The sequence below is a fragment of the Ambystoma mexicanum genome, chromosome 6p (assembly GCF_040938575.1).
Source record: "Ambystoma mexicanum isolate Mex_15411 chromosome 6p, UKY_AmexF1_1, whole genome shotgun sequence".
Lineage (NCBI taxonomy): Eukaryota > Metazoa > Chordata > Amphibia > Caudata > Ambystomatidae > Ambystoma > Ambystoma mexicanum.
This window is the reverse complement of record NC_090935.1, coordinates 1,369,824,237-1,369,845,648: the sequence shown is the minus strand read 5'-3', so window position 1 is coordinate 1,369,845,648 and position 21,412 is coordinate 1,369,824,237. Positions and strand designations below refer to the sequence as shown.

At 46.8% G+C, this 21,412-nt stretch overlaps 1 protein-coding gene across 4 annotated transcripts in view; it reads left to right on the top strand.

Annotated features, from left to right (window-relative positions):
• The first annotated feature begins 16,878 nt into the window (after positions 1-16,878).
• The window catches only part of UBXN8 (UBX domain protein 8), a 415,886-nt gene continuing 411,352 nt past the window's right edge, over positions 16,879-21,412 (top strand). For 3 of the 4 annotated variants that reach the window (XM_069626088.1, XM_069626087.1, XM_069626089.1), the window contains exon 1: positions 16,879-17,029. In XM_069626088.1, coding sequence (XP_069482189.1) covers positions 16,942-17,029 — 88 coding nt within the window. In that variant the 5' untranslated portion in view covers positions 16,879-16,941. The remainder of the gene's footprint in view (positions 17,030-21,412) is intronic. The other variant, XM_069626090.1, reaches the window with a different exon arrangement.

Below are 21,412 nucleotides of genomic sequence, written 5' to 3'. Positions count from 1 at the left end.
GAGCAATGCCCAACCTTTGTCCTTGGAAATTCTTACTGTTTTGTTGATTGATGCCATGAATCTTATGGCGTCCCCGTTGGCCTGCGGCCAGTACGGGGTGATGTGGTGATGGCGTATTCCTAGACTGTCTATGAACGTTCTGAATCCTTTGCTTGTGAAGGGGGGTCCTTTGTCGCTCCGGATCGAGGATGGGATGCTGTGTGTGTAAAAACATCTTTTCAAGTGCTGTGGTCACTGATGTGGCATCAGTTGAGGCGACGGGTTCGACTTTGGGGTATCTGGTGTGTTCATCGATCGCTACGAATAGGTACATCTCGTTCGCAATTGTGCAGAAATCGATACTTATGGCATCCCACCTGCAGTCACTCCGGGAGGGCATTCCATAGGTTCTGGTGGCCCTGGTCGGCGTGTGGATAAACAAACAGTGCAGGCTTCTACGAGTGCTATGACTTTGCGTTGCATGTGAGGTAGCCATATGTGGGACTTGAGGAACGCTTGCGTTTTCATTATGGCCTGGTGCCCCTCATGCGCCAGTCTGAGGGCTCTCTCATGGAGGGAGGTGGGCAGCACGATCCGATGTCTTTTCAGGATTAGGCCATCTAGCGAGATGGATAGTTCATGGCGTATCCCAAAAAGAACCTGTATCAGCTTTTGAGCTAGGGCTGTTTTCCATGCAACTGCTGTCAGAAATGTTTTCCATTCACCAGACAGGGGTGCTGTCTTCAGAGGTTGTAGGCACGGATCTTTGTCCGTTTTGACCTGGATTTCTTCAGTTTTCATGGTTCTGGGTCTGGCGCATGCAATGATCTGGCATACATGTTCTTCCGTCACTTTCGCGGCTTCATGTTCGGTGGTGGTGGCCGGGCGAGGGTGACATGACAGTAGTCTGCCGGATTGTCAGCACCTGCTCGGTACTGGACGTCCAGGTCAAATTGCTGTGGTTGCAGTAGCCAGCGCTCGATCCTGGCGGGGGTGTGTTGCTGACCCTCCAAAGATAGGGATGAGCGGCTTGTGGTCTGTCATCACCTTCACCGGGTGCCCCAGGATGTACACGTGGAAGTGTTTGCACCCCCAGATGATTGCTAGCACCTCTTTTTCAATGTGGGCGTAGTTTTTTTCTGTTGGTGTGAGCACCCTGCTCGCAAATGCGATAGTGAAGACTGGTCCCTCTTTGTACCTCTGTGTTAACACCGCTCCTAACCCCACGGGGCTTGCGTCGACGGGCAGTTCCATCGTGCGGGATATGTCAAAGAACGCCATGGTGGCGTCACTGGAGAGGGAGTCCTTGATTTTCCTGAATGCCTGTTCTTGTTCGATGCCCCATATCCAGGGGGCTTTGGCTTTCGTGAGTTCATGCAGGGGAGCTGCTGTGGTGGCCAGGTCAGGAATGAATCGGCCACAGTAATTGGCCATGCCCAGAAAGCGACAAATCTCTGTCGCTGTGGTTGGTGCCTGCGCGTTCTTAATGTCGTTGACCTTGCCAGGGTCGGGGGACAAACCCTGCTCATTGAAAAAATAGCCAAAGAAGCTCAGCAATCATTTCCCAAATTGGCACTTCTCCTCGTGGAGCATGAGCTCTGAGTCTTCTAATCATTGAAGGGTGGCTGCTAGTCGTTTGGTGTGGTTGGCTTCTGTTTTGCCGTAGACCAGGATATCGTTGCTGACGTTCGTCACTCCTGGTAGGTCTTGGAGGACTTTCCGTATTTCATGTTGGAAGACCTCTGCCGCAGAGGAGATGCCGAAGTTGAGGCAGCGGTAGTGTCGGAGACCCAGGTGCGAGGAGAATGTCTCTCTCTCTCCTAGCCATTCCCTTACCGTGGCTACTATCTATCGGCCACCTGGTCAAATTTCCTCCTTCCTCTCTGAGTGGGCTGACCTCTCCTCCTCACTCCTGTCCTCTACCACTCAACTCCTCTTTCTTGGTGACTTCAACATCCACCTAGATGCCTCCTGTCCCCCCACTGGACTCTTTTGTGACCTCTGCGACTCTCTCTCACTCTCTATTCTCCCATCTGGGCCTACTCATTCTGCAGGGCACACTCTAGATGCTCTGATCTCTTCTGACCTTCCCCTCTCTGTCCCTCTCTCCACTCCTCTCTCCTGGAGTGATCACTTTCTCCTACCCTCCCACCTCACCCTCCCTACCCCACAGGCAAAGCCACCCTCATCATTGCCACCCACCTTCTCGGTCATCCGACCCATGAAGCGCGTGTCAGTTGTGGCTTTCACTGCCACCTTCTCGCCCCCCCAACCCCTTCGGCTGACTCCCACCCTGACACAGCCCTCTCCTTGCTCCACTCTGCTATGTCTGATACTCTTGATATCCTTGCCCCTGTCATGAAAATCCGCCTGAAGCCCAAAGCCAAATGTAACTCCTGGTATGATTCGGATCTCGTCACCCTAAAACGCAAGTGCAGGGTGGCAGAGAGGAAATGGCGTGCTTCATGTTCATCCTCTGACAAACTGGCCTGCCGCCTGCTCCAAACACAATACTGTCTCTCTGTTTTCACCAAGAAGGGATCCTTTATCCAAGCCCTCATCTCTGCGGCATCTAACAACTCGGCTGAACTCTTTAAAATCTGCAAGGAGCTTGCCAACCCTGCTGCAGTCTCTACCTCTCCTGTCCCCTCCCAGGCCCTCTGCACTGCACTGGCCTCCCACTTCATCTCTAAAACTCAGGACATCCTGTCCTCACTCTCCTCCTATCACCTCCCCCCCTCTCTTCCCTGCTCTTCCTCTGGCCCTTCTGCAGCCACCCCTCCTCCCTCCTTCTCTGCCTTTCCCCTTTTTTCTGCTGACGAGGTTTCCAGACAAGTCCGATCTATGAAAGTCTCGTCTAAACTGATTCACCCCTGTTCCTCCAAAACTATCAAGGACCACATCGACTCCCTGGCTCCTGCCCTGGCTGACTTTTGCAACCACTCCTTCGCCTCTGGAGTCTTCCCATCCCCCCTCAAGCACTCCCTTGTGCACCCTCTCCTTAAGAAACCCACTGCCGACCCCTCCTGTCCGGCTAACTATCGCCCAATCTCCATCACTCCCTTCCTGGGCAAGCTCCTGGAGAAACTGGCCATCTCCCAGCTTAAACCCCATGCTGAAGCTGTTGATAGTCTCCATGACCATCAATCCGGCTTCAGAGCGGCCAGAAGCACGGAAATTGCTCTCCTGAACATCCGTGAGGACCTGCTCTTGAACCTCGACTCCAACACTCCGTGTGTTCTCATTCTTCTCGATCTCTCTTCTGCCTTTGACACTGTCAACCATGCCATCCTGCTCAACCTTCTCCGTGATAACCTGGGTATCACTGGTCAGGCTCTGGCGTGGCTGACCTCTTTCCTTTCCAATCGACCCTCCCAGGTCCAACTGGGGTCCTTCCTCTCTGACATCTTTTTCTCCACCTGTGGCGTTCCCCAGGGATCTAATCTCTCTCCCTGGCTGTTCAACCAGTATCTGGCACTCCTTGCCCACCGCATCGCCCCCTCTGCCCCAACTTTCAGTGCTATGCGGACGATACCCAGCTCATTTTCAGGCTACCCTCGGCCTCCTCCTCTCCCTCCCTCATCTCTGACTGTCTGTCTGCTATCCAGGAATGGTGTGCTGCCAATGACCTCTGCCTTAATGCTAGTAAGACTGAGATCCTACTCATCGGCACACCCACTCCCTCCTTCCCTCCAGCTCTCTGGCCGGCCTCTCTTGGCCCTCTTCCTGCTCCTACCTGCAAGGCAAAAAACCTCGGGGTCATCTTCGACTCCACACTCTCCTTCTCTCCTCATATATCTGACGTCTCTAAGACGTCACATTACCAGCTGCACCTCCTCAGAGGTATTCTTCCCTTCCTCTCCTTCCCCCAGAAGCTCACTGTCTCCCGAGCCCTGGTTCCCTCGAAGCTGGACTACTATAACAGCCTCTATCTTAATCTGCCTGCCTCCACTCTCCACCCTCTGCAACTCATCCAGAACAGAACTGCAAGACTTGTCCTTGGCCTCAAGCCCAGGGACCGTATCTCTCCAGGACTGAAATCTCTACACTGGCTCCCAGTGGCTGCGAGAATTAAGTTCAAAACCCTCTGCATTGTCCACAAGGCCTTCTGGGGCCTGGGGCCTAAATACCTTCAACTCTCTCTTCCTAAATATCTTCCTTCCCGAGCCCTATGCTCATCCGTCTCCAACTCCCTCTGGGTCAGCCGCTTCTCGAAGCAACGAGCTGGGGGTAGATCTCTCTCCGCGGCAGGGGCCTCCCTCTGGAACAGCCTTCCTGCCTCCCTGAAACTTGAGGAGAACCATCTCCGGTTCCGGAAGCACCTCAAAACCTTCCTCTTCACTTCTGCTTTCTCTCTCCCTCTCCCCTGCTAAATTCTTCACCAAAACTGCACTGATTCTGCAACTGGGCCACTCTCACCGACCTCGGTCCTGGGCCCAGTCACTCTTCACTTGCACTGCCTCCCTGGCAACCCCTGCACTGCGGGACTGTCTCTGTATCACTACAGCCCCCCCCCAGCACTTGTCTGCACTTACCTTTGCACTTGCCACCAGCTGGCCCTATTTATTTATTATTTTATTTCTATTCTACTTATTTGTACTGCACTCCCCTCCCTCCCCCTTGCACTTTTTTCCTTCCCCCTACCCCTGCACTTGTGCGGTCTGAATGACACCTGGCCTAGTAGGATCGTTGTCTGTCTTCCCCTTGTTCCCCCCTCCCTGCCTCGTCGCGCCTTGAAACACTTGTGTATAGGCGCGTTACAAATGCCATATCATATCATATCATATCATATCATATAGCGCAAATCTTTTGCAAGGCTGATCTGGTGGTAGTCCGATCGGAGGTCAAGCTTGCTGAAGATGGCCGCGCCTGTCAGATCAACGATCATTTCATCTATTGTTGGCATGATGTGTCTCTCTCGCCCTATTGCAGCGTTGGGGAGCCGCATATCAATGCATATGCGGACTGCGTTGGGTTGCTTTGGTTTGGCTGTAACAACCATTGGCAAGACCCACGGTGGGCTCTGAAGTTTTCTCAATAATCCTCAGTTCCTCAAGCTTCTTGAGCTCTGCCTCCACTGCGGCTCTCATGTGGAATGGTACTCTTCTGTGACGTACAGCCCGTGGCTCGATGGTGGTGTCAATGTGAAGCTTCACTGTCCTGCCCTTGAGACAGCCGATTCCTGTGAAGAGGTTCTTGTGCTTCACCAGCAGGTGTTCTATATCTTCTGATTGGACTGCCAGGTTAAACTGGATAAGCTCTAGGCGTTCTGCTGTTGCACAGCTGAGTAGGGTCTCTATCCCGGCATCTACAACGTGAATGCAGGTCCTGCAGCTGATTCCCCGGTGGGAGAGCGTCGTCTTGAAGTAGCCAGCCACAGGGAGGGGCTTTTTACAGCCATAGGCGTAGAGCAGCTTTCCGGCACAGCTACTTGAGCGGCTAAGACACACAGCCCATCCAGGATCACGTACCTGTCTACTGGACTCTCCACACATTAGAAGCCCATCCACAGATTGCGAGCATGACTCCCCAAGCACTTTGAAGGGGCGACACCAGCTCGCTTACCAGCGCTTTTGGAACTCGACACTACCAAATACGCATGCGCTACATTCCCAAGTGGGAGTCTCTAATACTCTTGGTCCCCAAAGAAATTAAGAGTCTTTTAACTCTACCCTGGAGAGAGATCCTGGTCCCAGCACACTGAAGGGAGACCTTCCCAGTCCATTGAAGAAGGATATTGAACAGAATTTTGCCGAAACGTCCAGGTATCCCTCTACTGTCTACATTGAGGATACCCCTTACTACATCTGAACTATCGATTTAAACCATGGCGTTGAGCTTTGATTAGGCCACCCTTTTGTGCCTGGCTTCTGCAACTATTTGTATTTGTATTTGTATTTTATTGACTTTATATAGCCCTTTAATCCAAAGTGCTGTACATAAGAACTAGAAGAAATACAAGCATAAAATGGTAATTGAATCACAACTCGAAAACAGTATAAGGAACAATTTACATTATTGCTGATGGGAGGAGGGAGCAGAGAGGGACAAGGGATAGGGGAGAGACAATAAACAGCTAGTAAGAATTGAAACATAATGTACCTATGTAGATTGCTGTAATGTGACTGATACCCACTGTAACAACTGTACTAGACAAGTCACTGAAAGTGAAGGATTTGCTCACAAATAGCACTTTATACCATTGAGTTATTGCTGCTTATACCACCTACACTACTTTTGTTTCAAGTTTATAAACAGCTCAAGACCACTAATAAATACTGGTCAAATTCATGAAAACCTGTGTATTCTATTGTTTAATAAGGTTGTAAATAATGTATATGTTACACTTGAATTGTTCTCTAGTGTACCCCTCATGACAAGGACATAAGTCTGTTTTACCAAATTGACAGTAATAGAGTGAAATACCCAGGGAAGGACACCCCCATGTATCTATGTAGGTGTAGAGCAGTACTGAACGCTGCCGAAGCATGGGTTTCGGGACGAGTTTGCTGAATTTGGAGGATGGCATGACATTTTACGGTGGTCCCTGTGTCAATCATCATGGTTACTGGGACCTCCTCTACTAATATGGTGCACCGTTGTGACCGGGTCCCGCTAGGCTGGTTCTTGTGTCCGGGTTTTACTGCAGAGATCATGTGTACGTTCTCTCTTCTATGGTTGCGGTGCCTGTCAGCGTGGTTCGGAGATTGTTCCCTGCTGGACTGCTCTTTATCTCTGCTGATTGGCTGCTGCCGGTAGCCAATCGGGTGGAGAAGTGGGCGGGAACCAGAAACGGCGCAAAATGTTCGAGCCCATTGCCTGCACCACTATATGAGGCCGCTGCTGGCGGCCAGCATTCACTGACTTTTTTTTCTCCCTCAATGTGACCCCCCGACCGCCGTATTAATAGTGCTTTCCATCCAATGATAGCGATTGAAAGCAGCATTATTTCGGGGCCTTTATTTTGCTTACTATAGCATTGAATGAATGACTTTCAGCAAGCAAACTAAAGGCTACAACAACCAAGTTTACCTTTTTGACGGGTGGGCGGAGCAACGTGCAAATGGGCGGGTCTGGCTTATGGGCGCGGCATAAAACTCCGGAATTTTGATTTTCAAATGTAGGCAGGTATGCTACAGGGGTCCATATAAGAATCACTGGTGTGGTGTTTTCAATTCATCCGCACTCGGATAACTGTTAATTCAAATTCCAGTCAGCAGCACGTCGCAGCGCAGTAAAAACACACACAACCGTTCGTTCATATTCACACACCCGGACTGCAGTTTATATGTCAGTTCCGGGGTTTTGTTTATTTTTCCTCCGTGTCGTACCAGTGTCACGTGACCGGCTATTCCCCGGCACTTGACACCACATTCCTCTCCAACTTTAATGTTTTTTTTTTAAATAGATAAATAGACAAATAAATAAATAAATAACTTTTCAAAGCAGTAAATGTCAAACAGGATTAGTGGATTCCAGTCTCTCAAGTCTGTCTGGATGTGCTTTTTCGCTGGTAGATTCCATCTACCACATATCCTTGCAAACGGGACGATGGTTTTGGTTTTCCCCTTAAGTGGTATCTAGGATTGCATCGTTCCGGGGTATTCTCAGGTAATCTCTCCAAACTGTCTGTTTTTTCTTGCATATTAGGAGTGTTTGGCATTCCAAAAGTTTCATCATGCCTTGGTGTCGAGTGGTTTACTAGCTGGTACGGGGATTGAGTGAGTGGCCAGTATGACAGTCCAGATTCCTCTCTTGTGGTTTCTTGGCTTTCCGGTCGGTGCAGCGACTGACTAATTGGTCAGTGTGACGAATCAGGTTCTTCTCCTGTAATTTCTTGGTTTTCCTCCCACAATTTCGAAGGTACTTTCTTAAAATGTGAGATATTTCTTGTCAAAGTTTCATTTCCTTGAGTGGCGGTGACCATGCTATGTTTGGCTGCGCTTACTGTCCAAGACTGATACTCGAAGTTAAGAGACATTTTCTTGGGTGTGGCACGGTTTTTGACGATGACCGTGCCTCCAGGTATTAGCTCTCGGTGATTGGCTCGCCGAGAGACACGCTCTCGTTCATTCCGTTTCCTTCTTTTGGCCTCAATAGCTGGAATATCTGGTTCAGGTGCTATACATCGAGGGTGTATTGTGAGCTCAGCCTGTATAGGTACTCCAAACATGAGTGCTGCTGGGCTTATTCCTGTCGAGGAATGTGGAGTTTGTCTGTGAGTCATTAAGAATCGATACACTGCTTTCAACCATGAATGTTTTGTTTCTTTAGCGATTCGGATGACTTTGTTGAGTGACCCCTTAAACCGTTCAGCATCAGCATTCACTTTTGGCCATCCAGGGGTGATTCTCCTGTGCCGCACATTGAGATCTTGAAAGAATTGACGTAGTTCTTGACTAGTGAAAGGTGGTCCATTGTCACTTTTAATTTCTGATGTGATCCCATGTATAGCAAACATTTTCTCAAGTGCTAAAATCAGGGTATCAGCGTCTGTGGACTTCACATGCTCCACTTCTGGGTATCTACTAAATTTGTCTATCAAGACAAGAAGATAACCTTCCCCAGTAATGGTGCAAAAGTCTGCACTGATAGCTTCCCATTGTTTAGTACTTCTTGAGGCGTTTTGAATAGGCTCTGGGTTTTCTGTTCTCTGTGTAGCTTGGCATGCTGCACAAGATTTTACTAGTTCTATCACACGTTGTTGCATGTTCACCATCCACATCCTAGACTTTAAATATGCTGTTGTTTTCACAATACCTTGATGCCCACTATGCGCTAGTCTGAGGGCTCAGTCTTCTAACGAACTGGGTAGTACAATGCGATGACCTTTTAATATTACTCCTTCAGGAGCTACAGTAAGTTCATGACGGGTTCCAAAAAGAGATAGAAGCTTGACTTGTGCCGCTGCCGTGCGCTGAGTCATAGATGCAAGGAAGTTTTTCCAATTTCCTGACTGGATGGCTGTTATGGTATGATTTAGAATGGCGTCTCTCTCAGTTTCATTAGCGATCTCCTGCAAGGTTAACACTCGTGGGCGGGCACAAGCTACCACATGGCATACATGCTCTTCTGTCTCTTTTGCATGGTGTTCTTCTTCTTCTGTAGCAGGTCGCGGGTGGCGTGATAGATAATCAGCAGGATTATCTTTTCCTGGTCTGTATTCTACATCTATGTTATATGGCTGAAGTTGAAGCATCCATTTTTCAATGCGTGCCGGTGGATGAGGTGACGAACCTTTAAAGATTGGTATGAGTGGTTTGTGATCTGAAAACACTTTTGCCTGCTTGCCTAGCAAGTATACTTTGAAGTGCCTGCACCCCCACAATATTGCTAAGGCTTCTTTCTCTATGTGTGCTTAATTCTTTTCTGTTTTCGTCAGAGCCCGACTGTCATGATCACTGCTTCCAAGGAGCCAGGACCAGCCCAACGTCCTTGGAAGCAGGCCCCTAACCCTAATCCTAGGCACCAGCCGGTCCTCACTGGGACCTTTTGGACCTTGTCCTGGCGCCGGTGGCACCAGGCTCATCAAAACCATTGGTCCAGGCACTGGAAGTGCCGGGCTCATAATAGGTGTGAAGATGCTTGGGTGGACTTACCTGCAGCAGACCATGCTGCTTACTTACCAGCCACTTAGAAGCCATCTGAGTACAGGGACTACTTTCTTACCTGGGTGGGGCAGCTCCACTCCCTGGATACAGCACTGGAACTCCTCTGGAAACTGGAACTCTTTTCTTACCTAGGCGGGGCCGTGGAAGAAGACGCCTCATCACTCCAAGGCTATTTAAACCACACCCGATAGATGAAGCGTGCTTCGCGTTATTCTGCATCTGCAGCAGAACGCTCACCGAGTCTGCTCCAGCCTTTCTTCTTCCGATCCTGGACCTGCGAGAATCCTACTTACCATTTAAGTATCCAGACATCATCAGCACCTGCAAAGAGCAGAAACAACAGGTTAGCAAGGCGAACTTTACACTCAGTGCTTACTTACCTGATCCATCGGCTGCGGTCGCTTCTTCACGCCTCATCTCCACCTGCAAAAACAAAAGCATTGCCATACTTACCGGCACGCTGTGAATTCCGGATTTCTTCGTTCTGCATCGCCGCCTGTAAAGACAAGTATCGTTAACAACTTACTGGCATTCCGCGGACTCCGGCGCTGCAACCCAACATCTGAAAGGCAAAAAGAAAAGACATTAAGCAGGTATTTACTTACGTCCATCACGCTCTTCGCAATAAAACGCCTGCGAATACTCCGGCGTCTCTTTAACATGAACTAAGCTACATGGAAAGAGACAGTTAGAGCGCTTGCCATACTTACGAACTTCCAGGCGCTTCACTTCATCTTCCATCTCAAAAGCCCTGCAATACATAAGGGAAAAGCATTATACAGAGTCTGCATATAAACGTGCCACGCATGTAAAGACTTTAAAGACAAAAGGTGTCCAGAAACTCACCGCTCGTGCAGATAACGACGGTAACCATCCTCTGAATTCAAGAGGCCTGTGTTTCACCAGTGAAGGAACTGGCAACGGCACCCTGCACCAGACGCAGATGGAGAGCCCAGCATTCACCTATATAAGGTGAGCACGTTGACCTGGGGGCTCTACAAAAAGCTGGGAAGAGAGAGAGAGAGGGACAATCAACAACCCAGACCATTAACCCCCATATTCTTTCACCTGCAGAAACCTCACTCTTCGAGTCCGACACACAGTGCGACGAGGTTCGACCCCAGAAGCCAATCGAGTCCTGCACATCACGTTTCGAGTCACAGACAGCTTCCTGCCAAGACCCGCGCCTCCGTGGGAATCAGGTGAGCGTTAGACCGACTGGCAAAAGCAATTGGATAAACGTTCCCATCATTGTCAGTCTGAGTAAGCACGGCTCCTAGGCCAACTGGGCTGGCATCAACTATAAATTCAGTATGTCTCTTGATGTCAAAGAAAGCCATTGTTGTGGATGCAGACAGTGTGTCCTTGATTTGCTGAAATGCTTGTTGGTGAGTATGCAACCATTCCCATTTTTGATCTTTCTTTGTTAAATCACGAAGAGGACTTGCTATGGTGGCTAAATCTGGAATAAATCTTGCGCAATACGTCGCCATTCACATAAAACTTCTTACTTCAGTAACTGAGGTGGGTGGTTTGGTTGTTTTTACATCATTGACCTTGGCGGGATCTGGTGATACCCCTTTCGCATTAAAAATATATCCAAAGAAACTTAACTCCAACTTCACATTTTTCAGCATTCAAGGTTAATCCACATTCTTCCAATCTGCTTAGAACTGTTGCCAGGCGTTTGAGGTGTTCACCTTCATTGGATGCATACACAATTATGTCATCACTAATATTCATCGTCCCATCCAGGCCAGTAAGAACTTTTCTATTTCATGTTGAAATCTTCTGCCGCTGATGACATTCCAAAATTTAGCCTTTTGTATCGCCGCAATCCGAGGTGGGAGGAGAATGTAGTGATATAGGTCGACTCTTTAGCTAACTTCAGCTGATGGTATCCAGATCTGAGGTCGAGTTTACTGAAAATAGTTGCTCCCGTTAAGTCGACAATGAGTTCATCTATGGTCGGCATGATGTGGAGTTCCCTTTCAATAGCTGTGTTAGGAAGTCGCATATCAATGCAGATTCTTACTGCATTTGGTTGTTTTGGTTTTCTCGTGACCACCATGGGGGATACCCATGGGGTCGTTCCTTATGTTTTCTCTATAATGCCTGCTGCTTCTAGTTTATCCAATTCTTCTTTTACAGCTTCTCTCATATGAAATGGCACTCTATGATGGCGCACTGCTTTTGGTTCGATGGTGGGATCAATGTGGAGTTTGATTGTCTTGCCTTTTAAACATCCTATACCTAGGAATACTCTGTGATGTCGTTTTAACAGTTCATCAATTTCTCTGCACTGAATGTTGAAAGCAAAATGGATTAATTTGAGTTTCTCTGCGGTTCACAACTTAACAGCGTTTCACAGCCAGCATCCACCACATAAACTTGTGCTCGGCACATTGCTTTATTATGTGCAAAATCAGATTTGTAAGATCCTTGAACTGGTAAAGGTTTCTGGCAGCCACATGCATATAACTTGACCTTCCTATTTTGGAGTCTGGGTTTCGGGTCCAACTTGTTGAATGCTGACACAGGCATTACATTGACTGTTGCTCCTGTATCTATGACCCCACGTAGTAGTACTCCATCAGAGACAACAGTGCATGATGGCCTTTTCCGTCTTCTAGATCTTTGTGGGTCTACAGCTGAGATGAGGTGCACGTGATGTACTCGTTTATTGGATTTCCTCCATTTGGCATGTTCATATCTATCAAGTGATGCACCATCTTCACTGTCTTCACTTTTGCTGGTGCTTGGCGACCGCTGTGAACGATCTACTGCTCTCGCTCTCCCTCTTCTTCTAGTTGGCGAGTTGTTTCTCTGGGCCCGAATTTATTCTGGCGTTCCTGACTTTGCCACAGTGTTTGTTCTCGAACATCTTTGTTTAGTGGATTCAAACACACAGCTGCGTAGTGATTTAGTCAATTGCATTTTCGGCACGTCGATCCCCAGGCTAGGCAAGTTTCTCCTTTGTGCCATGGGCCTCCACACCATTTGCAGGCCTTGTTTTTCCCTTGGAACATATGTGTTTTTGAATTTCTCTCTTTCCACTTATTCTGATCTTGGTTACTTTGTTTTCTCGATATAGCAGCAACATCTTCTGTTGGTTTTGGGTTGTTTGTTTTGGTTTTCTCGTGACCACCATGGGGGATACCCATGGGGTCGTTCCTTATGTTTTCTCTATAATGCCTGCTGCTTCTAGTTTATCCAATTCTTCTTTTACAGCTTCTCTCATATGAAATGGCACTCTACGATGGCGCACTGCTTTTGGTTCGATGGTGGGATCAATGTGGAGTTTGATTGTCTTGCCTTTTAAACATCCTATACCTTGGCATACTCTGTGATGTCGTTTTAACAGTTCATCAATTTCTCTGCACTGAATGTTGAAAGCAAAATGGATTAATTTGAGTTTCTCTGCGGTTCACAACTTAACATTGTTTCACAGCCAGCATCCACCACATAAACTTGTGCTCGGCACATTGCTTTATTATGTGCAAAATCAGATTTGTAAGATCCTTGAACTGGTAAAGGTTTCTGGCAGCCACATGCATATAACTTGACTTTCCTATTTTGGAGTCTGGGTTTCGGGTCCAACTTGTTGAATGCTGACACAGGCATTACATTGACTGTTGCTCCTGTATCTATGACCCCACGTAGTAGTACTCCATCAGAGACAACAGTGCATGATGGCCTTTTCCGTCTTCTAGATCTTTGTGGGTCTACAGCTGAGATGAGGTGCATGTGATGTACTCGTTTATTGGATTTCCTCCATTTGGCATGTTCATATCTATCAAGTGATGCACCAGCTTCACTGTCTTCACTTTTGCTGGTGCTAAGCGACCGCTGTGAACGATCTACTGCTCTCGCTCTCCCTCTTCTTCTAGTTGGCGAGTTGTTTCTCTGGGCCCGAATTTATTCTGGCGTTCCTGACTTTGCCACAGTGTTTGTTCTCGAACATCTTTGTTTAGTGGATTCAAACACACAGCTGCGTAGTGATTTAGTCGATTGCATTTTCGGCACGTCAATCCCCAGGCTAGGCAAGTTTCTCCTTTGTGCCATGGGCCTCCACACCATTTGCAGGCCTTGTTTTTCCCTTGGAACATACGTGTTTTTGAATTTCTCTCTTTCCACTTATTCTGATCTTGGTTACTTTGTTTTCTCGATATAGCAGCAACATCTTCTGTTGGTTTTGGGTTGTCAAGTGGGAGTTTCTGTATTGCTGCTTCCATGACTGCTACTTGGTCTTCTGTTTGTTCACGCAAGCGGGCCATCTCTAAGATATGGGCCAAACTTATCTTTCTTTCAGATAGGATAGCTCTCTTCAGTTTTTCAGATGAAATTCCATTTATTATTTGAAGGCGGATAGCAAATTCTTCATTTGGAAATTCACAACCAACAGCCATTTCACGTAAACGTGCATGGAACTTGTCAACAGTCTCTTTCTCACGTTGTCTCGCCATACAGAAGTGCAAACGTTCATAATCTGGATTAGGTTCAGGCTTAAACATATTAGTGAGAACATTTTTTGCGATATCATAGTTATTTTCATCTCCCCGGTCCGGGTTAGAATTAAATAGACGTAATGCTGCTGCATCAATGTTGAGTAGAAGAAATGTGCGTTTCTTCTTTGGTAAAGTGATTTCTCTTGCATCCAAGTGCATTTCAAATTGTTGTAGCCAGATTTCTCATTGAATAGCTGCACCTGTGGTGAATGGGTCAAATGGTGGCACAAGAGTGCTCAGTGCTGGGTCTGAATGATCTGAAGTACCATTTCTTCTTGATGATACACTTTTGTTGGTTCTCGCAGGGCTTGTTTCAGTGGTGGACATGGTTAGCACTTTGATATTTCACAAAGGTAATCTGAATTTCAAAATGAAAACACTTTAAGCTTGACCAAATCTAGTAGTGAACAACGGTGTGCATCTCTGACTGGTTTACTTTGAAATATTAACATGCAGATTGGCATCACATGTTCTTGTTAAAAAAAAATCATTGACAGTGTGACTGCAGTGTCTTTATTCAGTGTTAACTGGCATTCTTTTTGACCTCTTTATATCTGCCTTTTTTTAAAAAAATGTTTTTAATTTTCTTGTGAGGAACTTTAAAAGAAAATATCTTCTCTTTTTTTCACTTGTATTTATAGTCTTAGTTTGTTGAAAATAAGGCACTTTTTTCCCTCAGGCTGTATGAGTAACACTGTTAAGGCATTACTATAAATTTGTTTATATTTGAACCACATACCTAGACCCACACGAAAGCCCGATTGACACACCCGCTCGTACATACCGGACAAACACATCCAGACCGGCAGACGCATCTAGATAGACGCTGGCCTGCGTCGCATCTAGATAGGATAAATTGAAGGATAACATGCCCGCACCTAGAAAAACGTGAATGCTAACATGTGCCACACCTAGAGTTGTGAACACCAGCCTGCGTGGCGCTCAGATGGAGTTGTGAATGTTAGCATGCCCACACCTGCACGGGTCTCTAGACACTGGCCTGCGCCGCATCTGGGTGGGAGTGTGAGTGTTGGCGTGGCAACACCTGGATGGAGTCCTGGGCGTTGGCCTGCGCCGCGTCTAGATGGGGATGTGAGGGCCAACAAGTGCCACACTCAGACAGAACTGTGAATGTTAGCATGGTAAAGGTCAGGTAACCCACTAACCAATATAAACTCAAACTCTGCATACTGATCTCACTCAAAAAACTCACACAACCATCTCTCGCACAACAAGCCGCACGCACTTCACAACACTGCAACAACAAATAAGCCGGAACAACAGCACACGCGGACTGACTCCGATCTGATACCCGCACCAAAGCTCAGGACCCGGTGTATACCGAGTTGAAGCTGCCAACAGAACACCACTCCTCTCACTATCCTACTCCCTTCTTCACCTTACTAACCCATCCCACCTTTATCGTTTACAGATCCGCCTGAGCGCCTGGGGACCAATTCCGTTGGTGAAGGTGCACAGTACAAATACCTTTAACATTTAACATTTGCACGTTGCAGCCGGTGATATTTGTTTCATTAATGGAACGTTGGGGGCATGAAAACACAGTTCTTTGTATATGCGCAATTATAATTTCAGTCAAAAAGCCATATTTTGTTTCATTAATGGAACGTTGGGGGCATGAAAACACAGTTCCTTATATACGCGCAATTATAATTTTAGTCAAAAAGCCCCTTACCTCATGAATTTTCGTTGCGTAGGTGCTTCAGTTTCCACCTTTTTTTTTCTTTTTCTCTGTTAGCTTCTCGGGTTCATATCTTTCACCTTCGTTGCCAGTGTGCTGTTTTCAATTCATCTGCACTCGGATAACTGTTAATTAAAATTCCAGTCAACAGAGCGTCGCAGCGCAGTAAAAACACACACGACCGTTTGTTCGTATTCACACACCCGGACTGCCGTTAATACGTCAGTTCCAGGGTTTTGTTTAGTTTTCCTCCGTGCCGTACCAGTGTCATGTGACCGGCTATTCCCCGGCATGTGACACCACAACTAGGACACCAACACATGACAGCACAAGCCATGCTTAAGTCACAACTGAATCTATGTCCTCTGAAACACTTGTGTATGAGCGCGATATAAATGAAATATCAAATAATATCATGATATATTCATACATTCCCATAGCTCTCAACCATTTGTGTTGCAAAGGCGGGTGAAAACACCCGATTTTAGTTTTGGCGGGTGAGATGCCCATTGAAACGAATGGGCATGCCGGAGGCTTGGCGGGTGAGTCAGCTGTTTTCAAGGCGGTGACACCCGCCAAAAGCGTGTGAGTTGAGAGCTATGCATTCCAACCCTCCCGATTTAGGCGGGAGACTCCCGATTTTTAGGTGAAAAATATTGCTATTTTTCAGTCTCCCGCCTAAAATAACTAGCCCCAAATCATTCCTATGGGGAAATATGTGTCTCCCCATGTCCTTGTGGAAATCTCCCTCCCAGGTGCATCTGAATGTTGGCATGTATGTATATTTGCAAAATAATTAACAGCATTTTGCGTTTAAAAAAGACACTGAAAACAACGTGAGGATTGGTTTAAAAGAAAACGTCTTTCGCCTGTGAGTTTGAATTAGCGTTATTTTCCCATATTTTCTATATTATCGCTGGAGACAGTCACATTCAAGATGTCCGACCATGTGCATTTAGAAACTGCAACTTGGTCTCGCAGTACACAACAATAACAGTTCTTTGATGCCCTAGTCTTCTTTCTTTATCTAACGGAGGCGGGGCCGAATAGCGTTCTGTGCAGTGAGGTGGCAGCTGGGGACTGGAAAAGCAAGTGGACACGCCCTCTACACACTGACAGGTATCAGCACTGGAAAACAGGGATGGCGGTGTTCAATCGTACGGTACTGCTGGTGACAGTAGTTTCTGTTTCATTCCTGTATTTTGGAGTGTCGAGGAACCACGATTTAGGTAATCTCGCATCTAGAGAGCGGTGCACTCCATCCCGCACTTTATTGAATGTCATCGTTGTAATAGAGATACTCGACAGTTGAAAGGCAAATGGTACATGCTATTTGCATGATAATACACATTCTTCCCATTTTGTTATTAATCAATTAGCATTTCCCATTCATATATCACCCCCTCCCATCAACGTTTCAAATGTCTGTCTATAAAGCTCTCATCCCAAAATTGAGAAGATAAGATTCAGTCTCGCCATTAGTAAACACTAAACACATAGTAGTCCCGAAAACACATCGCTCTAAACGTATTAATTTGTAAGGTTTTTATACAGTGTAGCTGCCGCTGTTTTTCAGGTCTCTTGGCGCTTGCACTGCGAAAGTCAACATCACTTGGTGTTGTGCTAATGTAATTTGAACTTTAAAAGTTCTACGGATTTAAAGTGGGTGGATATACGTTAGAGCTCCCTGGGCTACAGTATACACATTTCCATTTACTAAATCACAAGTGCAAATCATGAGGGGCAGATGTTCCTTTAACAAGGCAGATTTTTCTTTCATGTGCAACTTCCTAAGTTATCAACAATGCGTTTGAAAGTCAGGGTGGGTACAACAGGATTCAGAGAAGAAGAATATTTACAGCATGGAAGTATTTCGTGGGTGGGAGGCAGGTGCCGTATAAAGTATGGAATAAGTCCTGATAATATTTTTGGTCCAGGAGAGTATAAAGATCTTTTTTCATCTATGAAGCAGTTTTAAAGGAATTCCAAGTACCTCATCAGAGGGCGAACCCTAACTCAAAAATTAAATAAATTACCCCCTACTGAATCGAAAAACCTGAGTCGTCTTATGTGTGAATACAAAAGGGTATACTCAGGTACGAATCTCCCCCGGTCCTTTCGTGTTAAGTGAGTCCACACAGGATTGCACACAGGCCTTACAATCATTGTGGCACTGAGTCAGACGCACAGCCTCCTGCCTGCATGGGGTAGGGCAGACGGGAAGTGATTGCCTACTGGGGCGGTCAAGCTGTCCCGCTCTTCCCCCATTTTCAGTAGGCATATGGTTAAGATTTCTGCATTATTTCATATTTACAAGGGCTTTGTACACCGTACAGTGACCCTTTAACATTCACAAAGAACTCCTCTGATTACCTTCTAATAAAAGAGAGGGGAGTTTCACCTCCCATAATACAACACACAATTAGAAGTTTTTACAGTTATACATTGGCAGAGGCCAGTGGCTTCATGTTATGTTGATACCTTGATCCAGTTCTGTCTGGTTTAAACTGAATTGTATTCTACTGCATGTTTAGGTAACAAGTGTGAAACAATACTAAGAAATGTAATTTGAAATGGCTATTGCATTAGCTTTTCTTTTCTTTTCTGTCGAACATCCCCCTATTGGAGATTTTACAACAGTCTCGTGGCCTGCAGGCCATACACAGTAATGTGTCATTCAATGGGTACGGCACACCTTGGCCAGAGGCGCGTTGTCAACCGCGGAATGAGCATATCATGTGTGTTGAAATGGGAATGAAGGGGGGCCTAGGAGACCATTCCTCCCTTACATTCCCCCATTTTGTTACTTAAGTAATAGATACTGTAATTCTCCCAAACATTTCCGTTCGGCTTCCTCAGCTACTGCCTCATCCCAAGCTGGAATTGCCTTTCTTGGCACTGAGGCCTGACACACCACACTCAGGCTCTCCCCTGCTTGTGCATATTCATCTGGGGTACAGGTCATGTAAATACAACCCCCATCCCCTCTAGGGCTACCCATACCTCATCATACCGTTCCAATTGCTGGGGCTCCTTAATTGTGGTATGCCAAAATGAATCAACAAGGTACCCAGTGTTGTATATTGCTATCATACTATATTTTGTTTCTGAATCTTCTCTGGTCTGGACTTGAGCCTCGTGTGTCATCTGTACTACTCCTGCTGCGCTACCCATTGTCACCATCATCATTGCACTGTTAGGTATACTTTTTGCACCTCACCGTATACCCAGTTGACACCCACAAAAAATCAGAAGAAAGACGATGATGGGTATCAATAACTTCACGGTCATTCCAAACCACAAAGGGACCCTCTCGAACTGGTTGTCGAAACCATGTGCTGGGTTGCACTCCTCCTTCTTTCTTCATTCTTTCGCAGAAGTTATGCACCGCTGCTCTCACATGGGAAAGTGTCCCATTTTCCGCGTCGGCAGAGGGTACGAAAGTGCAACATGCGCTCCTGATGTTTCGGTAAACACCGCCGTCCATTGCAGTTAGTAGGTTCAAGACGTAGCGATTCTGCATGGTCATCAGTTCTACGGCTCTCAGCTCAACCTTGTTGACATTGAAACCTTCTTCTGTGTTCTTAGCCAGTTGGATGAGCTCCCAGCAGGTGATTTGCAGCCATTTTGCGTTTGCACAAGCTTGAATGCTGGGACAAGGTATGTGAAAAATGTCTCTGCTGATGTGAAGAGTTTGAACTTATCGGGAATTTCTGCCAAAAGTTCAGAGGATGCAGCAGAGATATAGTTTGATGATCTCCACTTCCAGAATACTGTGCTCTGCAGCTGCTGTTTGGATAAAATGTTATACCAGGGGGTTCTTCGGTTGTTGACCGGGGCGCCTGGGACATATTTGCTGGTGCCCTCTTCCCTTGGATGTGGCTTTCCGGTATCACCATCAGGGCTGTGTGCAGTGTTGCCAGGGTGCAGTTGCGCCTCCATTACCGTGGAAGGTGCAAATGCGCCTGTTTGACACAAACCCAATAAGTCTCCATTAAAGCTGCTGTTCCTTTTTTCATGTCTGGAATGATGACAAATTTATTACAGTTCTTGTTTGTGCCATGGGGCATTTTTCCTTCTCCATGGAAGCAAAGTTCATTTGGTATTTCGCGATTGCACCTTGATCGGTTTCTTGAGAGCTGCAATCTATGTTAATTTGGTGATGTGCTGAGCAGATTGGAGCGCAAGTTTTTTCTATCCGTTGCAGCTTCTCATCTGACAGTCCTCGCAGCGCCTCTGCCTTACACGTTATTTGCTCTTCGTGCGATTTGTTGTCGGAAAACATTGGGCCTCATTACACGGAAGGCGGTAATCCAGGGTGCTATTAGCACCCTGGACCATGCCGGTAAATTACCGGCACCGCCTTGGCGGAAAGGGGATTTACCGCCCCATTCCAAGGTTGGAGGGGCGGTAAATCCCCTTTCCGCCATTGCCCTTCCCCATTCCCATTTCTGCCCCATAGGGCTCTATGGGAATGGGGAAGGCGCTAATTACGGCACCGCAATTTTGCGGTGCCGTAATTAGCTCCGAGGTCCCTTAGCGGGTTGGTACTTAACGCCTGCAAGAAGCAGGCGTTAATTCCTCCAACCCGCAAAGGGACCTCGTAGTACGGCGGTAAGGGTTAACGGTCACCGTTGCCATTAACGGTGACCGTTAACCCTTACCGCCGTCCGTGTAATGAGGCCCATTGTCCTTTTGTGATTGTGAAAAAAGGCTCCTTGAGGCATATTACTCCTTGTGGCTTGTTGTAGCAGGTTTTCTCATTTTGCCGCATTTGTAAGGTAACGGTGTGTGCTTGAAAGGTGCTCTTAATTCGACATAGTGCAAGATGAACCAAACACTGGGATTCCGCAATAGGTGCCTCTTGCGGTAACATCACTTTAGGTGTTCCCGAATCACAGGGTATTGAAGAGCACACATAGCCGCTTTCATTGGTAGTCTGCTTTGCCATTGTGCTCATGTCTGCGTACCATTTGTTGGACCGCTGTGGGTGTCGTGGATCTTCTATTGTGTCTAAACCTAGAACATGATACTCATCTTACCTCTTCCGTCCCGTCCCCCTTTTTCGCCGTCTGCTCTCCCTTGGACTATTTTGGATCTCTACTAGTTCCTGGTATTCGATTGGGAATATCCTGGTAATTACCTCCACCCCCACCCATTATTTTGTTGCCCATCCATTTTATCACTCCCTAGAGCGGGGTCGGCATTTCATCATTTATGTAGTCATTGCCTGCGGTAACTTGTGTGGTTGTATATGTGTCGTCATATGACAGTGTGTGTGCATCGGGGTTGGAGTCATTCATGTGGTACACGTTAAATTCATGTTCATAATAATCATCTATGGAATAGTTCAACAGTGGGACTCTAGCAGCTTTATTTTTGTACAAGGTGATGAGGTTTGTAGGGGCATTGTGGGCCCAGATTAGCTTAAAACCATCCCATATCAGGTGGGAACTGTCTTTTATCAGTTTTACTCGCCCCCCCCTCTTTTACATCTATAGATATGAAAGAAATTGCCCATTATATTACCAGGCCAAACAATAATAAGAAAAACAAAATTACAGTAAAACCAATCCCATTGCGCCTTGAAACACTTGTGTATAGGCACGTTA